The sequence below is a fragment of the Neovison vison genome, chromosome 13 (assembly GCF_020171115.1).
Source record: "Neovison vison isolate M4711 chromosome 13, ASM_NN_V1, whole genome shotgun sequence".
Lineage (NCBI taxonomy): Eukaryota > Metazoa > Chordata > Mammalia > Carnivora > Mustelidae > Neogale > Neogale vison.
Window position 1 is genome coordinate 149,669,167 of NC_058103.1, and position 24,705 is coordinate 149,693,871.

The 24,705-nt window shown below is 53.3% G+C and overlaps 1 protein-coding gene across 1 annotated transcript in view; it reads left to right on the top strand.

The window, feature by feature from the left end:
• The window catches only part of EFL1 (elongation factor like GTPase 1), a 116,048-nt gene that overhangs the window by 16,078 nt on the left and 75,265 nt on the right, over nucleotides 1-24,705 (top strand). Inside the window, exons 5-12 of the mRNA XM_044232148.1 lie at nucleotides 3,862-3,995; nucleotides 5,158-5,295; nucleotides 6,721-6,935; nucleotides 13,924-14,038; nucleotides 15,426-15,502; nucleotides 16,173-16,309; nucleotides 17,259-17,381; nucleotides 19,317-19,416. Of these exons, the coding sequence (XP_044088083.1) occupies nucleotides 3,862-3,995; nucleotides 5,158-5,295; nucleotides 6,721-6,935; nucleotides 13,924-14,038; nucleotides 15,426-15,502; nucleotides 16,173-16,309; nucleotides 17,259-17,381; nucleotides 19,317-19,416 (1,039 nt within the window). The remainder of the gene's footprint in view (nucleotides 1-3,861; nucleotides 3,996-5,157; nucleotides 5,296-6,720; nucleotides 6,936-13,923; nucleotides 14,039-15,425; nucleotides 15,503-16,172; nucleotides 16,310-17,258; nucleotides 17,382-19,316; nucleotides 19,417-24,705) is intronic.

Genomic DNA, 24,705 nt, shown 5'->3' on the forward strand with positions numbered 1-24,705 from the left:
ACGTGTCGCCCGCTTCTGTGGAATAATGAGCCACATCCGTGGATTTACAGTAATCGTATATACTAGCTGAAAACAGAAAGGGATGGCGGTAGCCTTTCCTGTGGAAACTCCTGCGGTTGCCACATAATTGGGGCCTAACTTGTGTCCATAAATGTCGTGTGTTCCGTAAGTACCGTGCTGGGGACCACGTTCTCATGTGGCTCGGGTTTTGTCCGTGTTCCTGACACCGTGCGGCGTGGCGCTCTCCCAGCGCGCCGAAGCAGAAGAGACCCTCGCACGAGGTGCAGGTCTTCGTCCACGACTGGGGGGACATCTCTCTGAAGGCACGTTGTCTCCTGTCGGCTTTCCGTGTGCGCGTGCGTGATAGCCAGTATCTCCCGTGTTCGGAAATTGAACTTGACCTCACGTGAAGTTTTCCTCTTCACAGAGGAGACTTTCAGCAGGCACTGGTGACAGGTGTGCACCTTCCGTGACACAGTTGCCTGTGGCATCCTAATCCTGGAGGACTCATGGGCCAGGGAGGCATGCTTTTCCCCTAACTCTGGGAGCAGAGACTGGAAGATACCTGCCTCAGTTAACTTCGGGGCTTCCAACTTTCTCTTTTCCCCAGTCGCATGGAATGTGGAAAAAAAAAAAAACTGGATTGGCGCTCCGCTGATTAGATCAGTCCCTGAAGTGAGGAGCTGTGTTTTGGAATGTCGGGGAAGGATGGCTTAATACCTTAGCAGGTGTCAATCCCATAAGCACCTTAGGACCGTGTGGCAAATCAGAAAGGCCGTTTCGCATGCTTCGAAATTATAATTTCCTATGGCAGGAGTAGTGAGATCTAACGTGATAAACGCCACGCCTGTTTTGTTTTTTTTTAATGGGTGTGTGTGTGTGTGTGTGTGTTTGATCCTCACGCACACAGTGGTAGATGGCATTCAGGGAAGCACATCTTAAAGAGTCATGGTATGGCAGAAGACAGCGGAAGAGTTGGACTTACGGGCTTTTTTTTTTCCCTCTGCTGGATATTGGACTTCTTTCCCCTACCTTTGAACTTTAGTTTGAAGTTATGTGGAAAGAAGGAAGATAAAACCGTTGAAAGCCAGAGACTGGCTGTGTGCTGAGCTCTGTGCTTACCAGCTATGCAAGTGACCCCAGCCTGAGGCCTTTCCCTCCATCAGGTCCATTTGGGAAGTCAGACAGGCTTCTTTATTACAGACCTTCTCCGAGCCTTTAGTACATACGTGTGTCGTGCACCTCTTCCTCACCCTGAGCCGCCCTCCACTGCATTTCCCAAAAGTTTTCAATCACGCAGTCTTACTTTTCACTTTGCCTACTTGTAGGTGCAAACACTTGGTGTGTCACCAGCTTTCTGTTGTCTTTGCCATCTGAACTTGCTGTCCTTGAATGAATTTCAAGGGGTCTAGAATTGGATACTTAATTAGAGGAGGGTAGATGGGGGGTGGCTAGGTGGATTGGTGGGTGAGTATGTTTGTTTTTCTGGGTGTCATCTAAAGGGCCTTTAGCCCCAGTAAAAGGCAAAAGAACTGTTGTGTAGGAAGCCCGAAGGTTTTCTGTGGGTGCATCTTATGTTCTGTAGAGGGCCTGACGGCGGATGCAGGCTCTGGGAGTTCTGTCTCGGGCCCCGCTGTTGTCCGGCAGGGTGGGCGCGCGCTCAGATCTCCTGCGCTGGCATCTGGACGTCATCCCCAGGAGCGAGCGAGTGGTGTTTCCCCAGCTGCAAAGTCTAGAGGAATCTTTCTCCTCCTGCTGTGACCTTGCGTGTATCTCTTCCCTTTGGGGGCACGTTTCTCTATGAAATGAAGGGTTAGGCTGGGAAAATGTGGAGAGATTTTAGGAATCTTCACGGCTTCTCTGTTTTACGTGATGGGAGCTGGTGGGACCTTGGGGCCTGCTAGTGCTGCTCATTTTCCTTTGGCTTACTTAGTAGAGAGCAGTGGGCTTATTCCAAAGGGCACTGTGAGCCCTGGCCATAAAAGGCTCCACTGAGGCCCAGGGGCCACTGTCCCAGGAATGTGGGTCTTTGCCATCTTTGGTTTTTCCTGGAGATGTCTACAGCCCTCTCTGGTCGGAGCCTTCCCCGGTGGGCCCGGCAGAGCCAGGATTCCTTATAACGCAGCTTGCACGGAAGACCTGGGACAGGTTGCGGGAGGCGGTTGGTGTGTAAGGAGCAGCCCGTTGTCACTGGTGGCATTCTCTCCCCCGAGCCCCAGGGCACTTTGGAATCCTTAACCTCGTGTTCAGGAATTCACTCCCCGTGGACGTTTGACATGGGAGATGAACTTGATGCATCTTGAGTGGCGCGGCGTGGTGTAAGATGTGTCTTTGGAGTTAGATGGGTTTGAACTTCTACTCTACCGTTTTGAATTGTTTGATCTTAAGCAGTTTACTTCAGAGTTGGGTTCCGGTTTAGATGTCCTCGAGGCACTTTTGTTTGCCCCAGTTTTTCTGCTCTGAAATTGTGCTAATGCTACTACTAACCACAGGAGCTGGCTGCTGGTGAACAGAATCCAGGATCTGCAGAATGCTGGGCGCAGTGCCAGGTACCGAGTGCACAGATGTGAGCTCTGGCTGGTTACTGTGGTCTTTTCTCAGTGTCACTGTCACCTGGGGCACGAGGCAAGTCATCAGCTGGTGCCAATGGCACTGGGGCAAATCCTTTCAGTGGCCTGCAACGCGTACTATCCAGTCGTTGGGTCCTGGAGGAGTTCTGGAGCACCGGGAAGTAGAAAAACACGGAGTTAGGAGGATGAGCAGCAGCGTGTGGGGGAGTCGGAGCCTTCAGTGATTGCTTCCCCTTTAAAAGAGAACTGTGGGGCGCCTGGGTGGCTCAGTCAGTAAAGCGTCTTACCTTTCGCTCAGGTCATGATCCTGGGGTCCTGGGATCGAGTCCCGTGTTGGGCTCCCTGCTCAGCGGGGAGCCTGTTTCTCCCTCTCCCTCTGCCCCTCACCCTGCTTGTGCTCTCTCTTCTCTCCCAAATAAATAAATCTTAAAAAAAAAAAAAAAAGAAAGAAAACTGTATCAGGTTTAGCAAATGGGGAATGAACGTAGATGTCTAATGAATTACTATTCTTCTGCGTGGCTTCCTTCATTATGTGCCAGCAGAAGCGTGTAACTGAGCGCCGCTTAGTGTTGGCTCTTGTGGGATGGCCTAGGAGTTAATGGGATGTGGGACCGACTTCGGGGTTTGATGGGATGTGGGGCTCTCCGTGCTTGGGATGACACCGCCGGAGTTACCATCCTACTAAAGGCTCGGTACTCATTTGTCAAAGGGATAGAAGGAGGTAAATTTGTGTGCGGGCACGTCGCCCACGGCTTGGCACAGAGTAACTCCCCTTTGCATGTTTGGAGAATTGGGTCTAGATCTCAGCCTCCCAGCCTGCTCTCTGAGAGCTGGTGGGGACCTAGGGGCCAAATGCTCCGTGTCTTTTTAATTTGGCATTTCCCGTTTTGGCCCTTGTGAACAGGTTTTATGCTCTGGCATTGGTTTCTTTGAGTCTCATCCTGGTATCTGTAGAGCGAAATAGTAACACTCACGTCCTCTTCGGGCTACTGTAAAGGCTCAGGAAGGTGTGACCGGCGCGCGAGCCTGTTTGGCGCGGTGCCGGCTCACAGTTGGCTCTTGGGGAGTGGAAACTTGGAGAACAGTAAAGTCCTTCAGCATTTTCGACAGCTGCTCCTTGGGATCAAGGGTTTCATCGGCGGGAATTCCTCAGTTGGAAGGACAGCTGTTGAGTGCGCTTTGTGGCTGCTTTACCTTTATTTAGCCATTTCTTAGCCCCTTCCTCATTCTAGGACGCGAGTCTCGAGGACCCGCACAGCTGAAAATGTGTGTTTTCAAATTTCCGCTCTAGGTAACGAGGAGTACCTGATTAATCTGATAGACTCTCCAGGACACGTGGACTTCTCCTCGGAAGTGTCCACCGCCGTGCGCATCTGTGACGGCTGCATCATCGTGGTTGACGCCGTGGAGGGGGTCTGTCCGCAGGTAGGAGGTGGTCCCGCGGAACTACGTACCTGGTCAGATAGAGAAGGCGGGGAGGGTGGGAGGGACTGGCCGCTGACGGCTCCGGCCACGTTACAGCCGAAAGTCGGTCTTCCACGTCCTTCGATCACGTTCTGGTCTGTGATGGCGTTACGTCGCCCGCACCCGGAAGGGATCGCAGCCAGGATGACGTTAGGTACTTGGAAGGGTCTGTGATGGCCCCTTACGGAGAGGGCCTGGGCCAGAGTTGAGAGAGGCTGAATTTGGGGAGGATTCTGAACTGGGAGAGGTGCTTGACGGCAAGACACGGAGCCAGTTCTCCCCAGCGGGAAACTCTCGTGTCGGCTTCTCAGGCTGTATGGACGCCTCTGTCCACCGACCCACCCACCCTGCCCCCACCCCTTCCGTATCTCTCTCCTCTGTGCCCTCACGCTCGTGTTTCTCCTTTGCACCAAAGGTGGAAAAGTTCACCCAGGTTATGTGCCGGGCGTGGGCCACGGAGTGGATTTCCAGGCTCGGTTCTTACAAGGACTTGTTCGGAGGCCTCATGTTTTATCTCAGAAAATGTTGTCACCCTTGTATCCCACTTCTGAACATACCTTTGTTTGTTGTAATACTTTTAAAAAAAGAATGATAAAAGCTTTAAATTACTCAAATGGAGGAAATTTGATAATTCTAAGAAGTTGTGCCCTAACGGTCCTGTCCCGTCCCGTCCGGTTTCCCCTGAGGGCCTGGGTCCCCCAGCCCGAGAAGCACGGCCTTAGTGTCTGTCCTGACAAGATAGCACCGTTGGTACATCTCACTCCAGAAGTGCAGCTGGCGGGGAATGCTGGCAGGAGCGCGGTCAGCAGGGTGCTCGCGGGGCCTTCTGGGGGGTGTTCTGGTTCTCCGGCCCGTGTGCTGGCGGCCACCGAGTGTTTGTCTTCTGCTTGTTCAGTAAACTCTGCACGGGTTTATTTATCCTTCTCAAGTGACTCGTCAGTCCCCTGAAGTCAAGGGCGTTTCTTGTCCATTACTTTCCTTCCGTGACGCAGGCCTTGTGAATGTTTGGGGGCACCTGTCTGTGGTACAAGAGAATGGAAATGAGGGGTCATGACTCAGGGTGTTCTCATGCACGTTAAGTATTTCCGACCGTGCGTTTTACCTTTGCCTTTGTTTCCCTCAGACACAAGCTGTCCTGCGCCAGGCCTGGCTGGAAAACATCCGTCCGGTGCTGGTGATCAACAAGATAGACCGCTTGATAGTGGAGCTGAAGTTCAGCCCGCAGGAGGCCTACGCTCACCTCAAGAACATCTTAGAGCAGGTATTTCTGCCTTTACTTCAGGGCTTTAGAAATCAGGGCTCCAAGAAGAGTTGTGAGGAAGCTGGTAAGTCGGCACAGAACCTTCCGTCTGTAGAACCCACGATTGCCGTGTGTTGGCGTCAACGTACGGGACAGGCCTCCCCTCGGAGCCCCTCCGTTCCCTGGAAGCCTCCTCGAGTGCGAAGCTTGGGTGATAGGTTGTGGTGCTCGCTTATTAAAAAGCTTGTCGTTTGCCCTAAAGTGAAGCAATATGAAGAGGCTCCTTGGTTTTGTATCACCTGCCTTCAGAGGACAGTTTGCCCCGCTGTTTCTGTGTTTTCCCAGCAGACATTTACATAGCTGTCTGTCGAGTGAATGAACTTTGGGATGTCCACTGTGTGCTGGGCACTGTGAACGTCCCGACAGGCCAGAGTCCCTGTCTTCAGAGATGTCGCAGTGTGGTGGGGAGACCTTGAAAGAGATCCTCGGAGAGCAGCGAGAGGCTGTGGGTGTGGTGGGAGACACGGGTGCGGACTGCCTCAGCCTCACCGGGTCCGGAGCGAGGAGACTTGGGAACAGTCGTGGGTCAGAAGCCTTGAGATGGAAAAAGCTCGGGAGTTATGGCCAGGGCGTTTAGGAGAGAAGGAATAGGATATACAAAGTAAACACCAGATAAAGCACTGTAGGGTGTTTCGTTGAGAGAGCCGCTTGGGACTTGCTGTCGCTGAGGAACGAGATCGCGGGAAGCAGGAGGCGGGGGTGGGAGGGAACATGGGGATGTCATGTGCCACGTGTGAGGGTTTGGACTTTCTTCAGGACAGTGGGGCACCCTGATGAGACCCGTTGAGAATGGTTCTTTGCTGAAGGGAGGGAAGGAGGAAAGCAGAGCAGCGGGAAAGCCTGGATCGATGGGTGTAGTTCCCTGTAGAGCCAGACGGGGAGGGGCCCCGGGGAGGCAGAAGGAGAGGGGCCCACGGTGTCTGCAGGCAGACACGGGCTGATCGGTTGGAGTCTGGGAGCTTGCAGGATTTCTGAATAATAGGTTCCATTTCTCTCTGGTAGGAAATAAGGCCACTTACTTGGGAGGGAAATAGTTGAGGACCGGCAGGCAGGAGAAGGGCCTGAGGGGAGTGGTGACAAGTCCGCCTGTGAGAACGGGCGAGGGAATTGTGGACTAGGGCTCAGGCTCAGGCTGTGAACTAGGGCCATGGGGTCGTGAGTTCCCAGGACTGCGGATGCCACTCCTTAGGTCACAAAGTGACCTCACAGAAGCCCTACAGTTCAGTCTGGCTGGGTGTGGAAGGAATGGGTTGAAAACATGTCCGTTCATGATCGTCGTGACCACCAGCGCCATCCGTGGAGCCCACAGTGACTGCTGATCCCAGACAGCGCGTCTCCCGCGTCTCCGGCCTCTGCCGACGTCTGCCGTCTCCCCCTCTGTCCTAGATCAATGCGCTCACGGGAACTCTCTTCACCTCTAAAGTCCTAGAGGAAAGGGCGGACAGAGAGACCGAATCCCGCGTGAACCCCAGTTCTGAGCCCGGAGAGCAAGTGTACGACTGGAGCGCGGGCCTGGAGGACACGGACGACTCGCACCTGTACTTCTCTCCGGATCAGGGCAACGTGGTGTTCACCAGCGCCGTCGACGGGTGGGGCTTTGGGTAAGTCTGTTCGGATCTCCTCGGATCTCCTCGTAGCCGTCGGTACACTTGATTTCTTTAATGAAACTTGTGGTTGTTGAGGTGATGACTGAGTGCTACAGGGCTGTGAGGAGGAGCAGCGTTCCCTGGTACCCTTGACCCAGTGTGCCCCCAGTGCTAACATCTTGCACAGCTGGACACGACATCACAGCCGGAATGTTGACATTGGTGGCGTCTGTCCCAGCGGAGATCCTTCCCTAATACATCCACCTGCTTCCTTCCCACCCCCTGGAGCCACGGGGGTCCTCCTGTTGCGTAATTTGTCGTCTCGACAATAATAGTTAGGAAAACAGAATCAAACGTTATGCAGTCTTTTCTGGATTGGCTTGTTTTCAGGCAGTGGGACTCTCTGGAGAGGGGACCCAGTTGTTGGGTGTATCCGTGGTTCCTTTCTGTGGCTGGGCAGCGTGCCCTGGGGTGGCTCTGCCACAGATCACTGTTCGTGCGTGGAGCCACGTCTGGGTTTCCCCCGTTTGGGGCTGTCCTGAGCGAGACTGCCACACACATTCACATATACGTTTTTCCATGAATGTAGGTTCTCATGTCCCGGGGATGAACGTGTGGGACCATGTTTGCTGGGTCATATGGTGGTTGTAGGGTTAGTGTATCAGTTTTCCAGAAGGGGGACTGTTTTACACCCCACCCACCGCCTGGGTGGCGTCCACATCGTCACCGCTGTTTGGTGGCGTCCCTTTCTTTTAGCCATCCTGACAGGTGTGTATTGTTACATTACTGTGGTCTTAATTGCATTTTCCTGACTGCTGGGGCTGTGGAACCTCGCTCCCTGGGCCCATCTGTCCTGTGTGTCCTTGGGTGAGACATCTCTTCGTGTCCTCGCCTTGTTTTCTTTCCTTTTCTCTTTCTTTTTTCATTGAGGGATGAATGGCACAGAATGTTGAATTAGTTTTAAGTGTACTGCAGAACGATTCCGTATTTGTATAGACTGTGATGTGACCACCATGTAAGTGTAGTTTTCCATACGCTGGTACAGAAGTAGTTTGTTTCCGGTATAAGGACTTTGAAGATTTTGACATCTGGACTGCATTGTGCCTTCTAATCCATGAACACTGTGTTCCTCAGTTTTTTAAAGGTTTTCTTTGATTTCTTTCGTTAGCATTTTATAGTTTTTACCATGAAGTAGTGTACACATTGTATTGGATTTGCACCTAATTGTCCATTGTTTCCGATCAATTAGACATGGTATTATATTTTTAGTTTCGGTGCTCCTATATTCATTCCTACTTTTTGGAAATACAGTTAACGGGTTTTTGTATGTCCGTCTTGTACACTGTGACCTTGCTAAACTCACTTACCGAGTTCTTGGTAGGTTTCTTGGGGTTCCCTACGAGGCATTCCTGTCACCTGCCACCAGGGGCTGCTTTCTTCCCGCTTCCTTTGCCACGTTCTTTCCTCTTCTAGTCTTACTGCTCTGCTGGGAGCTTCCAGGACTGTTTGAATAAGAGCAGGGAGAGTGGACATCCCAGCCTTGTTCTGACCTTAGAGGGAAAGCACTGAGTCTTTCACCATTAGGTATAAGGTCAGCTGTAGGTTATTTTTAAATGTTCTTTATCAATTTGAGGAAGTTCCCTGTACTCCTTTTTTTTTCCCCAGAGTCCTTTTTATGAGGGACTGTCAAATTTTGTCAAATGCTTTTCCTGCATCAGTTAATATGATCATATGATTTTTCTTCTTTAACTTGTTAATATAGTGGATTACATTGATTGATTTTTGAATATTGAACCAGTCTTGCATCTTTTTGTAGATTTTATGTAAAATGATTTGTTTAGAACTTTATTCTTTGAATAAAAATAAAAGTGTACCAAATGTGTCCACGAGAGACCATGAGAAATCTCCCTCCCTGTCCCTTGGGTTTTCAGTTCATTTCCCCACAGGAAACTAGAGCATCCTGGCAGTTTCTTGTATACTCTGGAGGCTGTTGGTGCATGTGTGAGCAAATACACTCTGTTAACTTTTATTGTCCACACAAGCAGTGTGGAAAGAGGCCAGCTTTATTCGGTTGTACCCATGCTGCCTGTTAAGCTAGTTTGCTGAGATTATCTCATTGAGTTCTTGGGACTGTCATTTCTTTTTTTTTTTTTTTTTTAAAGATTATTTATTTGACAGAGATCACAAGTAGGCAGAGAGGGAGAGAGAGAGAGAGAGAGAGGAGGAAGCGGCTCCCGGCTGAGCAGAGGCCCAATGTGGGGCTCGATCCCAGGACCCTGAGATCACGACCTGAGCCGAAGGCAGAGGCTTTAACCCACTGAGCCACGCTGGGACAGCCACTGTCCCAGGACAGTCCTTTCGAATAGGCACTCTTATGTTTCATGCAAGGCTCGGAGACATTCAGTGCATGTTTAATGTTACTCAGCAATGAGGTAGAGGAGCCAGTATGAATTTTACAGTCCGCTTGGCACCGAAGTGTATGCTTCCTGCCTGCGGGGCTTCAGCGGGCTCTGCGCTCTGGGAGGCGGGGACCCTTGTTCCTTCCGGACGTGCACGTGCGGGCCGAGGACTGGTGACGTCAGTGCTTCCCGGGTCGTGGGCATTTGATTACCTTCCTGAACCACAATGATTACTGACTTGTGGAATCAGAAAATCCACATACAATTAAGGAATTGTTACTTCTCGAAGAATGTCTTGAGCTCGGATGAACAGTTGTGGGGCGACGGTGAGATGGACTTGAGCCGTGGGCTGCATCCTGTAGCCGCGGAACAGAACCAGACACACTGCTCCAGGGGAAAGCGGAGCCTGTTGATGAAACATTTTGAAACATAATTTGCAAATGGGAAGGAAGAAGGGATCAGAAATTGAGCAGAGGGCGGGGCCTGGGAGGAGCCCAGCCAGTCGTGGCTGTTCTGTCCTTTTACAGGAACTTGATCTTCCCTCCCTTTTGACCAAACAGATTTTGCCTTGACAGGATAATAAGTTACAATACGGTGGTTTTCCCTTGTCGGTGTGTCATCAGTCGTAGAGACCGTAGTCCGCTTGGTGCCCGTGAAGGCCCCAGTGGAGGTCAGAGAGCGAACGTACAGTGAAAACAGAAAGTACCGACCTGCAGAGAGCGTGCCCTTCACCCGCTGGCTGATCACTTGTCATGGTCACCATTTGGGGCCTCAGTGTCCTCCCCTGAACACTAAGAACGTTGGGCTCAGATGATTTCTGAGAATGTCTCCGAGCTACAGAGTACAGTGATATTCATTCCGTCGGATAACCGGGTCAGGCCCGTTAGTTTCCTCATCTGTCAGCATTTTGCCCCAGGGTGGGGGGGCTCGTCCTTTGCTTGGAATGATTTCTATAAATCCTGGAACGTTTCAGGCAAATTTGAGTCTGAATCTCAGAACTCGGTGTCCATTTATCGTGGAAGGAGAAGGGATGGGCAGAGGCTTGCACAGATGGCTTCGGGTCCTCAAGACCCTGGACCCTTTGATGCGCTTTCAGTCAGCAAGCGAATCCCCTGCCTTAGGCAAGGCCTCATTTAGAGCTCATCAGTGCCTGTTGCTGACTGGTGGGCCCGCTCATTTGCAGGGGGCTGGTGGCGGGGACTGGCGGGCGCGCTCATTTGCGGGGGGCTGGTGGCGGGGACTGGCGGGCGTGCTCATTTGCGGGGGGCTGGTGGCGGGGACTGGCAGGCGCGCTCATTTATGGGGGGCTGGTGGCGAGGACTGGCGGGTGCGCTCATTTATGGGGGGCTGGTGGCGGGAAAAAAGCACTGGAGATGCTTTCCTGTCAGCCTCCCTCTGATGGGTCAGTGACCGGGGAAAGGGGGCGACTTCCTGTGTCCTGAAAGGTGGGAAAAGAGCACATTTCAGAATTTGGAGGATGGTTTAAACTCTCATGCCAGGGGACAGGAGGAAGGAGTGTGACTCGAGGCTGACCCTTTGGGTATGGCCTCAGTCTGCCCTGTTGCAGATGTGAATCTGCGAGAATCTGCTGACTTGGCTAGGTCAGAGTCCAGCTCAGGGTTTAGATAAGCGCAGCTGAGTTCATAACCACATAAAACAGGGACAGGAGTCCTTCCTGGAGCAGTTTCCTTGGTCTTTGTACACCAGTGTTCTCAGAGCCTGCCGTTCACGTCGGCCCACTGGGCGGCTTGGACGCACAAGGATACCCCAGAACCTCCCTCTTGGCTATGTTGTGGTTCAGGAAGATAGGCCAGGATGGATGGGTTTGTAGGTCAGCGGGTCCTCCTGAGAATCCTGAGTACCTTGAAGGTAGTCTATGGAGGAAGTAAATTAAGACAGAATCCTAAAGTGGAGAAATTGTCATAGTTTTAAAATTACAACTAATGACAGACAAAGAGCACAAAACAGTAGTGGGAGAAGGGTTGATATTAAGTAAGTTTTATGACAACTGTGGGTAGAAGAAGAATGGAAAGAATAAAAACCAGGATTTTGGAAGATTTCTGTACCTGTATGTGTAAATGAATGGCAGACGGGAAAGGATTTGAGGCCCGTGGGCTGAGCAGATGGACAGGTGCCTTACTGTGCTATAATTTATGATTCTGATGGAGATTTGAGAGTGTGGAAACCCACCACTTATCAAATTAAAAACAGGACGTGTATCTGACACAGGGTTGTACAAGGCTAAGAAAACACAAAAATCTGGGTACCACAAAGCAGCATATTAAAGACATCCTCGATGCATGAGAGAAATCATAGTAGAAATCCCCCGACCAGAACAGTTAGGCACTGCCTGCACGAAGCACCTCATGGAGGAGATAACTTTTTAAAAGATGGAAATTCCATTATTAAAAACAAACCACCAACAACAAAAAAACTTAAAAGGTTTGCTACCTAAAATAGATAAACAGAAAGCATCATAGCTAAGGGATGAGTACCAAAGCTTTGGCTCAGTATGTCAATCAGATATGAGCCAAAAGGAAGGCAGTTTGGCAGTATCGACGAACAAGGTAGAATTTATAGAAATATATTGTGGTATAAGGATCCTTTTTAATGGATAACAGACAGAGATTACCTCTGCGTCAGTACCTCTGATCATAGCGAAGTGCATGAGGAAAAAATAGAAGTATAAGTGGAAATCTGTATGGTTTGGAGATTTTATATCGCAGACTGTTGATACATCAAATGGAAACATAAGCCATCTGGGTAGTGTAATAAGTAAAGTCAGAATGTGTCAGTGAAGAATATACAAAAATTGGTCCTATGTCAGGCAAAAAAAAAAAATGCAATTTCAAAAAATACAAAATACGAAAATCTTAGAAGTTTGGTGTGCTAATCACTCCATCATTCCCTTCGTTTTAGCCACGTAAGAATAGACCCAACTTGCCCATATGTCCTCCAGTGGGTCCTCTGTATCCGCTGGGGCCCTCGCAGGCATCCAGGTAAAGGTGGGGGCTCTCGGGGAAGGTCGGGCTGGAGAACGTGCCCGGGACCTCTGGCCACGCTGCTTGCCCTCTGTTGTCCCCCTCACATAGGTCCCGGAATGGATCTGCTCGTCTGCACGGAGGTTGGCACCGTGCCTGGCAGAACCGGGGGTTAGAAGCAGAAGCCGCAGGGAGATGCCGTGTGCTGACCTGCGTCTGGAGGGGAGCTTCTGGGCCTTGCTCTGGGCGTGCTTCCCCCGGGGGGAGGGAGACCGGTCATGCTTCTTACAGCCCCTGAGGCACAGGCTGTTGGTCTGTGGACTGAGCTGGGACTTGGTGCAGAGAAGGGATCCCTCCTTCAAAAATGTAACAGTTACAAGGTAATCATATGTGGTGTATGTAGAAAGCATATAAAATTTTACGTATAATGAATATAAACAAAAGAATAAGAGAAACTAATATTTGGGAAAATTAAAACAAAACAAAACAAAACCATAAACCCCACCTGAACAAGTCACTGTGGGGTCAAATGGGAAGTGCGGCCGATCATAGCGAGTCCCTTCGAGGTCATGGCCCCTCCAGGCCGGGCCCGGAATGCCCGCGGCCTGTAACTACAGATTTGGATTTCGGTTCCTGGTCGGGTGTCTTCTCGCCTTCCATCTGCAGGGAAAGGGGACGCAGGAGCCTGACCTCCAGCACTCTCCGTGCTGCCTCCTCTTGCTGCCCGCCGTGAACTTGCCCTCCTCTGGCTTCCTCTTGCTCCCACCGGGCTTTGTTACCGCAGCAAGAGAGCATCAGCTCGTTGGACGGGGTTCTAGTGATTCCTGGATCCTGGCCAGAGCACGCTTGCCGACCGATAGGTACAAACCGGTCCGAGTATGTTACTTTTGGAGTCTGCGCAGTGGGCAAAAGGGCAGGCATCTTCCCAGATGCTGGCACTCGGACAGTTGGACTCATACCGTACTTGCCTCATGCTGTTCCCTGCCGGAAGGGGGTTTTTCCCAGGTCTTTGATCCAGACGGTGCAGGTGCTCCCCATGGCGCCCCGATGTGTCAGGTGACCGCTGTCCGGTGCCTGGGTTTGCAGTCGAGCGGACTGGAGCTGGCTGGCTGCTCTGAGGGCTGAGGAGAGCTAAGTAAGCCTGTGTCCTGTTGAACGCAGGAGGCTAACACACCCTTTCTGGCAGGCGCTGGCTCTGGAGCCTTCCCTTCGCGGAGCACAGGCGCCCGGAGCGGCGATGGGCTGGGACGGAGTTCGTCGCTGGCCGAGCTGCGGAAGGCCGCTTCAGATCCCCTCAGCCCTTTGTCCTTGTGCTTCGTTCTGCACAGGCAGAGTTAAGAGAGGAGCACTTGTGTGAACCCTAATCGGTGCGGACACTGGGCTGTTGACAGGAGCGTGGGCTCCGGACCCGGACTCCTCGGGTGTGAGTCCAGCCTCGCGCCCTCCCCGTGCGACATCTCTGTGCCGCAGCCTCTCGTGTTCGCGGGGAGGTCCCGAGCTCCAGCCCGCCGGACAGCTGAAGCCACGGCGTCTGGTGGCTCTCAAGCGCTCTGCACGGGGCGCGACACCGAAACCCCCGCTCCCGGCGGCTACTCACAACTCCGACACTTGCTTGTCTTTCAGAGTTGAGCACTTTGCCAAAATCTACAGTCAAAAAATCGGCATCAAAAAGGAAGTTCTTTTGAAAACCTTGTGGGGAGATTACTCCATCAACATGAAGGCCAAGAAGATCGTGAAGGTGGGTCGGGGATGGGGCGTCGGTCCCTCGGGCGTGTCGCTCACAGGCCTGGCCCGTCCCGACTTGTACTGCGGCACCTTTACCCGCTGAGATCTGGCTGTGGGGAAAGTGGCTCAGTTCTTGGCGGGCTCACGGTCACGCGCACTTCCAGGATGGCTTGCGTGCAGTTCTCCCGCACCCGGACCAGAGGACGGCTTTGTGTTTGTTTCCGTTCTCTGTCCGAGAGGAGCCGCGCTCTCAGACCCTGTGCACCTGAAGACGTATTTTGGATCCTGCTTCTATGTCCCCTTCACTGTAGAGACACGGCTCTTCCCGAGCACACTGTGGTCCTGGGCTCAGCTCAGGCTTCTCTCGGAGAACGGGGACACCAGGCCCGCTGATGGGAAGGAGGCGGCGGGTGCCCCCAGAGCCCTTCCTTCTTGGGGGAGAGGTGACCCAGGCCGGCCCGGGGAGGCACAGAGCCTCAAAGGATACTTGACACTGTTTTGCTGTTATTTTTTTTAATGTAAAATTCAGGATTTTATGAATTTATTCTCATGGAGGGGCATATAAATTCCTTTTAGGAAATATTTATAAATATAAAGACATTAAAAAAAAAAAAAGGAACAGAAGCCAACACAGCTAATACTGTGGTTTTAATTTTTTTCATTCTTTTGGGATCGAGACGTCTATCCCTCAGTTGAGCGTGTATTCATATAATAGTGTAGCTGTTTTTTGCTTGACATCGAATCATGACCATCCTCCCTTGCCATTAAAAGCCTTTCAGAAGGCTCCTGAAGGAGGAACCGGTGTAGTGAGGTGGCCGAGAGCCCGGGTTGAGAGTCCGAGTCTGTGTGCGTCTTGGCTCCCCCGCTTACCAGCCCCGCCGACTTCCATCTGGAAAGTTCCTCCATCTGAAAGCGGGAGATGGTCACAGTCGGGCGGGGGCGGGGCGGCCGTGTGTGGGACGGTGTCCTTCTCCAGGTGCCATTATTTTGTGTATAGAAATGGTAGAGTGGTTTTTTTTTTTTTTCTTGGTTTTTTACTGTCCCCTCCCTTGAAGGTGAACAGTTTTTGTGTTTAAGAACATTGCTTAGAAGAAGTCTGTGGAGGGGACCTGCGCACCCAGCACTCAGCCTGGGTGTTGTGTGTCCCTCTGATGACAGAGGTGGGGTTGTTGCGGTGACACACCCCACACTCGGTCTCGTTTGTCGCGTCCCTGGTTCCCAGAGGAAGATGAGTGGTGTGGTACCGACTGCACATTCTTACCACCATTTCCCACTAGATCCTGTCAAGCAAACATTTTCTAGAAGGAATGAGACCTGCTGTTCACGGAACACGTCTGTGTGTGAGCATGTGAGGCCTGCTACATAATCAGAAACTTAAGGGCGCATGTTCTTGTTCACAGGCTAAAGGGAAGAAACCTTTATTTGTGCAGCTGATCCTGGAGAATATATGGAGCTTGTATGATGCCGTCTTGAAGAAGTAAGACTGCCGTAAAACTGTCTGCCTTTGGGTGGTGTGATCTGCCTCCCCTTCCCGTGCGACGCGTCCTGCTTCAGAAAGCCGAGACCGACTCAGGAAGTGAACAGGGCCTTTGCGGGCCAGTTGTCCCCAGGCATTGCCTGCGAACAGTGGGAAAGAGGGTGTGTAACCCAGGTCAAGGGTAGCAGGGGGACAGCGGTCAGGGTTTTGAGTGCACAGAGGAAGGGGCAGGCGGATGGAGAGAAACACCAGATCTTTGTTTTTACCAACCCAGCTTAAGCAAAATTGGAATTGCTGTAGAAAGGGTGTTGGATATCCAGGATCATTAATGGGGAACTTGGGAACATCCTTGCCTAATACAAGTTAGAAAAGGAAGTTTGCTTCAGTAAATCGACTTTTTCCAAGTTATTCCAGAGTCGGAATCACCATGTTGAGTGCTCACAGGTCAGGCTGCTTCACTGGTCCCCACATCTCGCCTCTGGGGTCTGGGAGGGAGCCCCCTGGGAGCCCTGCAAGAGGGGGCCTCAGAAAGGGAGTGGGGACCCTGCGGGAGCCCCTCTAGGCACATTCAGTCTCTTGTACAGGAGCTACCTTGGGACTAAGCGTGTCGAAAAATGTGGAGCTCCTTCCTGTCCGTGTGTGACCTCCCCTCCTTGTATGCTTACTACAGGGACAGAGAAAAAATTGATAAAATAGTGACTTCTTTAGGATTGAAAATTGGAGCCCGGGAGGCACGACATTCAGACCCTAAAGTTCAGATCAATGCCATCTGCAGCCAGTGGCTGCCCATCTCCCACGCTGTGCTGGGTATCCTTTGTCTTGGTGGCTTGTAGTGAAATGACAGTTCGGCCAAAGCAAGAGGAGTCCGCGTGTTACCGGCAATCAGGAAAGCCTCTGGGGAGAACACGTTTCCACCTAAAGTAGGTGTTCTGGGGTTCACGAGTGTTCTGCCCCGGGACCGTGTTTTCTGCTTTGGCAGGAGAACATTCTGGTTCATCGTGGTCCCACGGGTCGCAGTTCAGACGCGTGTTCTCTCAAGAAGACACATCTTTAGTTTTGTTCAGGAGTCTGTAAAAACGAAAGTTTACTTTACTACGATTTAAGTTGATAATTTAGGTGGTTATGTTGGATCCGGGTTTCATTTTAGTGCCATATTTTCTTACCTGATTGATATTTCCTTTCATGTTAGTGATTCCCAGAGGACTTGATCTGAGATGGTTCACATTAATTAAGACAATTTTATGGCTGAATTTAAGTGTTCTTCTTCTCGTTGACATGCGTGTCCCACGCGGTCCCCATGTGGAGGGCCGTGGACGCAGTGTCCTGGGTGCGGGCCGGCAGGGGCACCTTAGCCCTCCCGTGACACGGGCTGTGGTAGGGGACGTTCTGGTACCCTAGCTTGTGGCTGAAGGTCATTTATGAAAGGTTAGATGCACTGGAACCAGGTGAGGAAATGATAGAAATGGACGGTCCCCGGAGGCCGAGCTGCCAAGCGGCGCTGTGCTCACTTGTTCCCGGGGCCATCTGCGTCCTGGAGTGTCTACGTCAGGGACATCTGTCCCTATATCAGGGAGTCCACGAACTCCCCGAAAGCGTGTCTGTGTTCCGAGATGTGCGAGCGTTTCATAGCACGGGTGTGTTCTGTGGGGACCGACGTGTCACCCCGATCCCTAGTGCGTGCCGGGAGTCTGTGTGGGGACGTGCCGTGGTGGAGGGCACGTGTTCGCGGTTGTGAGTCCTTAACAGCAGGCGTCAGCGATGGTGTGTCAGAAGCTTCCTAGCCCCCTGGATATGGCAGCCGAGAGGGTGGAGAGACTGCTGTGCGCGGGATCGCAGGCGTTCGACTCTCTGCCGCCCGAAACCCAGGCCCTGAAAGCAGGTGAGGTGGACGGGCCTCAGCAGGGGCCGTGCCTGGACCGTCCTCAGTCACGGCTGCTCCACGCCAGTCGCCAGATGCCGGTTTGCTCAATGGCCGATTCCACAAAAGGCCGTTTTGCCAGAATTTTAGTGTTGCTGTAACTGTTTTCTTTGCCCCTCGGTGGGAGACCAGAGACTCCGAGCCCCCTCCCTTCTGCCTTGATCTCATCTCAGAAGCTCCCAGGGACCCTGTGTCCCAGCCCCTGCACAGCCAAGAATGTGTCCCAGAGCTGCTATGTCAGCACCGTGGCCAGGTCCCTGGGGACCGTGGAAAGGGGTTCCAGGGCCGGGCTGCCCGCGGATCCCCACTGCTCCCCGCAAGAGGGGAACTGCCTGCTCCAGGCCCTGCCGGCTCCGTGGAGCTCATCTGTGTGTACTCACGGTCTCCGCTGCTCTCCCCTGTGCTGTTGGCTGTGAACCCCATCCCCCCTGTGCTGTTGACTGTGAACCCCATCCCCAAAACCACCTGGCTGCTGTTCTCAGGGCCCCGTTGACCGTCCTTTGCTGATCATCCGACGAGATCTGTCACCAGCACTGGACACAGCGGGCCGCTCCTCCCTGTGTTCCTCCTGACTCCTCTCCCCGGCTCCTTATTCCTCCTGTTTGTCCCTTGTCCCTTTCTCTCCGCTTCCTCGCTCTGTCACTGTGGGAGGACCCAAGCAGGGCCTGCGCTCCCTGTCCTGGCTATGTCACCCGTTTCAAGGCTTGCCACCACAGCAGTGGGCTCACGACTCCCACACCTGTGTCTCAGAGCCTGTCTGCCCCTTGGCTCTAGACTCGGGTACCTGCCGCACCCTCCTGCTTGGCTCTCCGAGAAGCCTCCGCACCCTCACGTGTGCCCCGCCGGGCTTCTCCCGTTCTCCCTCAGCCTGCTGCTCCTAGCTCTTCCCGGCTCAGTCGGACGAGACTGCACCCTTCCGTTGCTCACGCCGAAAAGCTCGGCGTCCTGTGGCTCACCTGTGCCGTCTCACCCCTGTGTCCAGTCCCTTTGCACATCCTACGTATTCTTTCCTCGAAATCTGGGTCGTTTCGGCTTCTTCCCAGGATTTCTGTTTCTGCCTCCTGGAGCCAAGCCGCCGGGTCTCTCGCGTGGGTGTTAGTACAGCTTCTCACTCGGCCCGCTCTGCTCTCGGCTTCCCTCGGTGCTCACTCCTGCGTGTGCCGGAGCGGTCCCAGGACAGCGTGGGTCAGGGCCCACCCCGCTGCCCCTCACCCCTCGCACCCGCGTCCCCGGCAAGCTTGCTTTTGACTTCCTGTCGTCTTGCTGTGGTTTCGGTGTTACTCTGGAATTCTTTTATTTAGGTAGCCGTTATTTTGGTGGGGGATGATTTTTTAAGGGAAAAAAAAAACCCCTCATCAGTGGTTCTGTGTATGCCTCCAGTAAGGTGAAGGGAAATGTCACCGTGTTGGAGTGAAATCGTGTTTGCACGTGTAGATTTAGAGAAAACTGACATCTTTATAAAACTGTTCCTGGTATGGTGGGACATTCTTGCCCATTTTCCAACCCGTGTAACTTGGGTGTATTTTATTAACAAGCTGCCTTCTTGACGGTTGGCTTGGCCTTTGTTTTAGCCCTTCTGCTCTGGGTCTAGGGCGGGATCTTGGGGGCTGAGAGTGGGGCCGGGGCGGGGAGCCCCGTTCGTGGGCCTCAGCGGCCAGCCCTCCTGCCCTGCTCATTGTGCCTTTCTTTCCCCGTGCTGCCGGTTCGGCTTGTTCTTGCTCTACAGTGTTCTAGCAATTTTATACTTTCCTACAGAGGATTTTTACCGCAGTCGTAAAAGATTATAGGCCACTTACGCATTAAGATGAGGCCGTGTTCTAAACATCTTGTGTTTTAGAAGTCTGCCTTTCTGGCCATGGCAAAAGCGAGTGACTTTTTTCTTTTCTGTTTTTGTAGCTTTCATGAAGTGTGGAAGCGAGGACACGGATCCGGTTATTATCTTTGTTTCCAAAATGTTCGCCGTTGATGCCAAGGCTCTGCCCCAGAACAGGCCCAGGTAAGGGGGAGGGGGAGGGGGGCCTGGCCAGGGAAACCGCGCGCGTGGTGGGCGCAGAGGGGTGTGCCTGGCAGTGTGCAGACGCGGCCGTCGCCGGCCCGCCGGGTGGGTCCCGAGCACCGCCGCGGCAGCAGACGCCCTGCCCGGCGCTGGCTTCCCCGATGGTGCGGAGGAGAGTTGTTGGGATCAGCTCCCGGTGAGGGATTTAAAGCGATGTGAATTCAAGAAGAGCAGTGAGCGACGGGCCACGGATCACGTGTGCTGTGCATCCGCTGGCCCCCAGGGAGACCCACGACTGTGCAGCATGTCAGCTGCTCCCCGTGGGTCGGGTGCGGCCGGGCGCCGGGATACGGGGTGTTTCTCACCTTTCCCGCGTCTTAGAGAATCTCTTCCGCGTCACCTGCATCTTTCATGTGTGTCCTCCCTTCCTGGCTCCGCCGCCTCCCCATCTGGTCAGACCCTGATGGGTTCCTGTGAGGATGAGGGTAGCCTCGGCCTGGCTGGTCCCCTGCCGCCGTCCGTGGCTCTGCCGAGCCACGTGCTGTCCGCCCCGCACCAGGATCTGGGCATCTGGAACGGAGACCTGCTGGGGGTGCCTCCGAGCTTGGCTCCTTTACGTCCCGCGTCTACGCCGGCGGCGCTTCGCCGTGGGGGAGGCCAGCGGTGTCCGAACCCGGGTCTCGTCAGTTCACTGCGGGGACTCTGGCCTGGCTCATCCGGTGTCTCTTGTCTGTCTTTTCTTCTTTCCTGCATTTACAGTAGCGTTTGCTCCTCATTTAACTTGGAAAACAGCGCTGTCGCGGAGTATTGAAACAAGAGCAGTAGGGAGCACCTGGGGGCTCCGTCGGTGAAGCCTCTGCCCTCAGCTCAGGGCATGGTCCCGGGGTCCAGGGATCGAGTCCTGCATCGGGCTCCCCGCTCGTCAGGGAGCCTGCTTCCCCCTCCGCCCACCACTCCCCCTGCTCGTGCTCGCTCTCCCTCACCCGTGGGTCGGGGGCTCTGATTTCAGCCCTTCATGCAGCCGCTCACATCCAGGGCGAGCAGGAGTGTTCCCCCGGCGAGTTCTGGCACAGAGCGTCGCCCCAGGATGATGCGTGTCAGCCTCACGTGCGTGTTCCTGGTAACAGTGGCGTCAAGGCCCCGGGTCTGGCTGGCCCATTTCTTTAGTCCCGCCCCACCTCCAGGCAGGTGGGATGCAGGGAGGGCTCATCCGGGGCGAGAAAGCCGTTCTCGGGAAAGTTTACCCTAAATCCAGTGACTAGGCGACCCTTTGCACGTGGTCTACGATGAATGGGCGAGAGTGACTTCCTTCAGCACACACAGGACGTGGCCGTGCTTGGCAGTCTGGCCTGGGTGACAGGTGATGTCCATGGCTCAGTCGTCTAGAGCAGGGACAGGTCCTGAACACGCACAGTGCGGCAGCTGGCTCTATGTCCACACACGGAGAGGCCGCCTCGCCGACGATGGTCGCCACAGTCCTTCTGCTATCGGAAGCAGCGATCCTGTCTCCTGGCTCCAGTCCTGGCTCTCGGTCTCCTTCACCTGGAATGTTGTCTTCTGGCTGCCTTTCATGACTTTGTCAACATGGACTTCTAGAATCTTCTCTCAAGTGGTCTTCCTTCCATTGTAGCTTTTCCATCTGTCTTTAGTTCCCCGTGGCCCTGGCCCTCTGCGCACAGACTGAATGTGCCGAGTCGTTCCAGATGCCACCTGAGGAATTCCCCCTCCGGTCCGGTGCCTCTGCCGTCGGGACCGCACGCCGCCGCTCCTCCTTACCACGCTGGCCCTCGGGTTTGCTCTGCGGGAAAGCTAGATTTCCTGTGGCACCGTTACCCGGGCTCTGAGGCTACTGAGCTGACGCACATTCTTACCTCCTTTCTCTCTGCACTCTTCCTCGTCCTCCGAAGCCACTGCGGACGCGTCCCTGGAGAGCCGGGACCGCCACCAGCCCCGCCTTCTTGAGCTGCCGCTGCTCCTTTGTCCTCTTCTCCCGCTTGTCCCCTGTCTTCGCACGGCAGAGCACTTTGCAAGCCTGACTAGTCTGTTCGAATTCACACCAGGGTGGTGCCTCAGGGCCGGTGTCTAGAAGCTTTTTCCAGTTCTTCCTGGTGGAGTCGGGTTTGACCCCCAAACACAGTAAGTGGTTTCTTTCACCGTTTCGTGCAGCCTGTGGACAGGCCAGTGTGGGGGCGGGGAGGAGCGTGCACTGGGTGGTTAGGGCGGCTGCTGCTCCTTGGCTTCTTACTGAGTGTTCTGGAAAGTTCCACCTGGGTGGCTTATCAGCCCCCACCCCTAAATCTAGGCTGGCAACCCTTTTAGTTCTGCACCTTTGTTTTTGCTGTTCTTAACTAGTTTATCATAAATTCTTACTAGCAGTACTTAGTCTAATGTCTGTTTAAGTAACATTTTACTGAGGGTTTTTAGGCAGTTCCTCTCCCCCTGAATCTTCGAGCTTGTGCATTGCTTTTGCTTTCTTCTTGAGCACCCACTCCTTCTGGTAGCAAGGTGCTGTCTTCAGACAGAAGCCACTTTTCTGGGTCTGTCACTTCCCACCATCCCTGCTGCCTCTAGTAGCCGCTGCAGCCAGCCTCCCGGCATATTCCGCGCCAACCAGAGTGTGCGCATTCTGCCTGGAACCCGGAGGACGCATGGATGTGTGTCCCCGCCTCCTCTCCTTCCTCTCTGCATGTGCCTCCTGGCCTTCCAGTCAGCCTGCTCGCCTCGGGCCACCTTCCTCTCTGCTGCTGGTGACTGCTGCCCCTTCAGGAAGAGCTAGTTCAGCCACAGCCTGAAGAACTCATCACCATGGCCTGCCTCGGCTGGTAGACCTCTGTTTTCTTGTAGATCAGTTCCTCTCTGTCCTCAGCAAACATGGGATACGCGGTGGGTGCCTCGTACAAATCCTGTCTGATTTCTGTCCGTCTGTCTGCTCCGTTTCCCTGTGCCGCCACTCCCAGCCACGGCAGTGCCGGGCACGGAGGGGCATTCCCTGGATGGGTGGGTGGACGCTCCGAAGGCAGCGAGCTTCCGTACAGCAGATGCTAACCTGATGAACATGGACGCTAACCTGTTCCAGCCCGTGTTGCGAATTTAGGTGGAATGAGGATGTGATTTACGTGAATAAATATGTGTCTTTCTTACCAAAGTTAAAATGATTTACTTAACGTGATGATGACTTTATGTGAATAAATATGCATCTTTCTTACCAAAGTTAAAATGATTTGCTTAACATGATGATGAGTTTATGTGAATAAATATGCGTCTTTCTTACCAAAGTTAAAATGATTTACTTAATGTGATGATGAGTTTATCATCTTTAAGCCCTTCTAAGTGGGAGACGTCCTGGGGTAATGAGTAGGGTTGGGATCCGATCTGGATTTGAATTTTGGCTCCTCCATTTATTTTCCAGGGGACTTTGCGTTAGGTTAAATTTCCTAAGCCTCTGCTTTCTCATCTGTAAAATAGGGGTGATGGTATCTATTTCATTTAATTGTTGGAATAAGTAAGTACTGTAATTAAACTGTAATATAATTAAACTGTAATGTAAACACATAAAGTGTTTAAGACGATGTTGAGATCCTAGTGGTAACCTCATTGGAAGAGACTTTCCCCTGCTCTGCGAACAGGTGTCTCACATTTTCTCCTCCCCGTTCTTAGGGTAATGTTACCTCCTGCATTTGTGTTTTAACTTGCACTTTTCAGATACTCGTATAAGCAGTTTTCCAAAAGTTTAGAAACATGGAGGTGATTGAAGGGACAGCTGGGGTGTTGGGCCTGGAGCAGAGCAGGGTGAGGGGAAGGGCCTGAGCGCCGGCCATCGCAAGGACGGGGGAAGTGGATTTGCTGGCTTTCACTCCAGAGGAAGCTGTTTCCCTCCCATACTTGAAAGGGCTCCCAGTGCTTGGAGCTTACAGAAGAGGGGACTGGTCTCTTGCAGGGGAAGCCATGCCTCCAGCCCCAGCAGTCTTGGTTGCCTTACGGCCCCTGGCCAAGCCGTTCTCCAAGATCGGTCTCTCAGGTTCCTGTGTCCTGGGACACAGCCCTGCAGCGACCTGGGTCTGACTAGAAGGGGACAGCTCCGAGAACCAAACTCAGCCATTCTGAGGAGGCAGGTGCCAAGGGAGGTAGAGCTAGTGTCCGGTCCTGGTGGGTGGCCTTGTCCTGCGGTGGGAGTGTGACGAGGAGAGCAGTGGGCAGTCAGTGGCGGGCGCGGTCACCCTCCAGGCTCACCCACAGGAAGCAAGAAGGAAGAAGCGTTTTAGGGCTCTTGGCATCAGGAAGAGTATGTGGCCGTTTGGGACGCACAAGAACGGTGTACATGCAGCAGCGTTTATCTGAATGGGTTCCAGTGCATCGGGGAGATGGGGAGCGGGCCGGGGGCGGGCAGCATGGCAGCATGGGGTGAGATTACCTGTCAGGTGTCCCCCGTCCGAGATCCGGGAGAAGAGCAGCAGTCACAGGGCCCAAGGGGAGGGAGAGGAGGGAGGCACGGGGTCACAGGCCCAGCCCCAGGCACTCAGCTTCCAGAGCTGGGGCAGAAAGCTGGGGGCAGACCGTTAGCCTGTGGCTCCTGACGCTCGGTCCCAGTGTGCAGGGCCGAGAGGCCCCAGTGCTGCTGACTTCAGGGCAGCTGTTGGTCTCGCTCTGTGTTGGGGTTGAGGATATAGGAGGGTTTAGGAAGGCCCGTATGTGGGAAAGGAGCCAAGCCCTGGGAATCAGTGTAGCTGCCCTGTTTCTGCCTTCCAACAGAAAACCCGTTTTTATTCAACTTAGCACTCCCCTTTTGTACAGAGCTTTGTTATGAAAGTCGTGTGTGCCTTTTTTGTGGCCTGCTAGACCTGAGGATAACTCTTCAGGAAGAACAACTAAACCCACTACCCCATGCCAACCGAGACTAACCCCCAGCAGACACACAGACACACCCACGCACTGCCTTTTCCCTGGTGCTGCTGGGGTCTTAACACAGTGTGACCTTTCCGTCCCACTGAATCACCGTCCTTCAGCCTGACCTTGAAACCCTACCTCTGGGACCCCGGTTCTCCATGAAGATCTATTTTTGTGCTTGTGGAGAAAACCTCCATTTCCTATTGAGGTCTTTTGCTTGCTTCTCCACAGGGAGCTCTGAGCCCTGGTATTGGCCACTCATTTCCCTCCCTTCCCTGTTCTCCTCATCCGGAAGGAATGTAGGCATTCCCGAACAGCTCGATGCTGGTGTGGACGGCTCTGGGTGGGGGCGTGGGCTCTCGCATACCACTCCAGAAGCTCAGAAGAGCTGGGCGCTGAGCATTC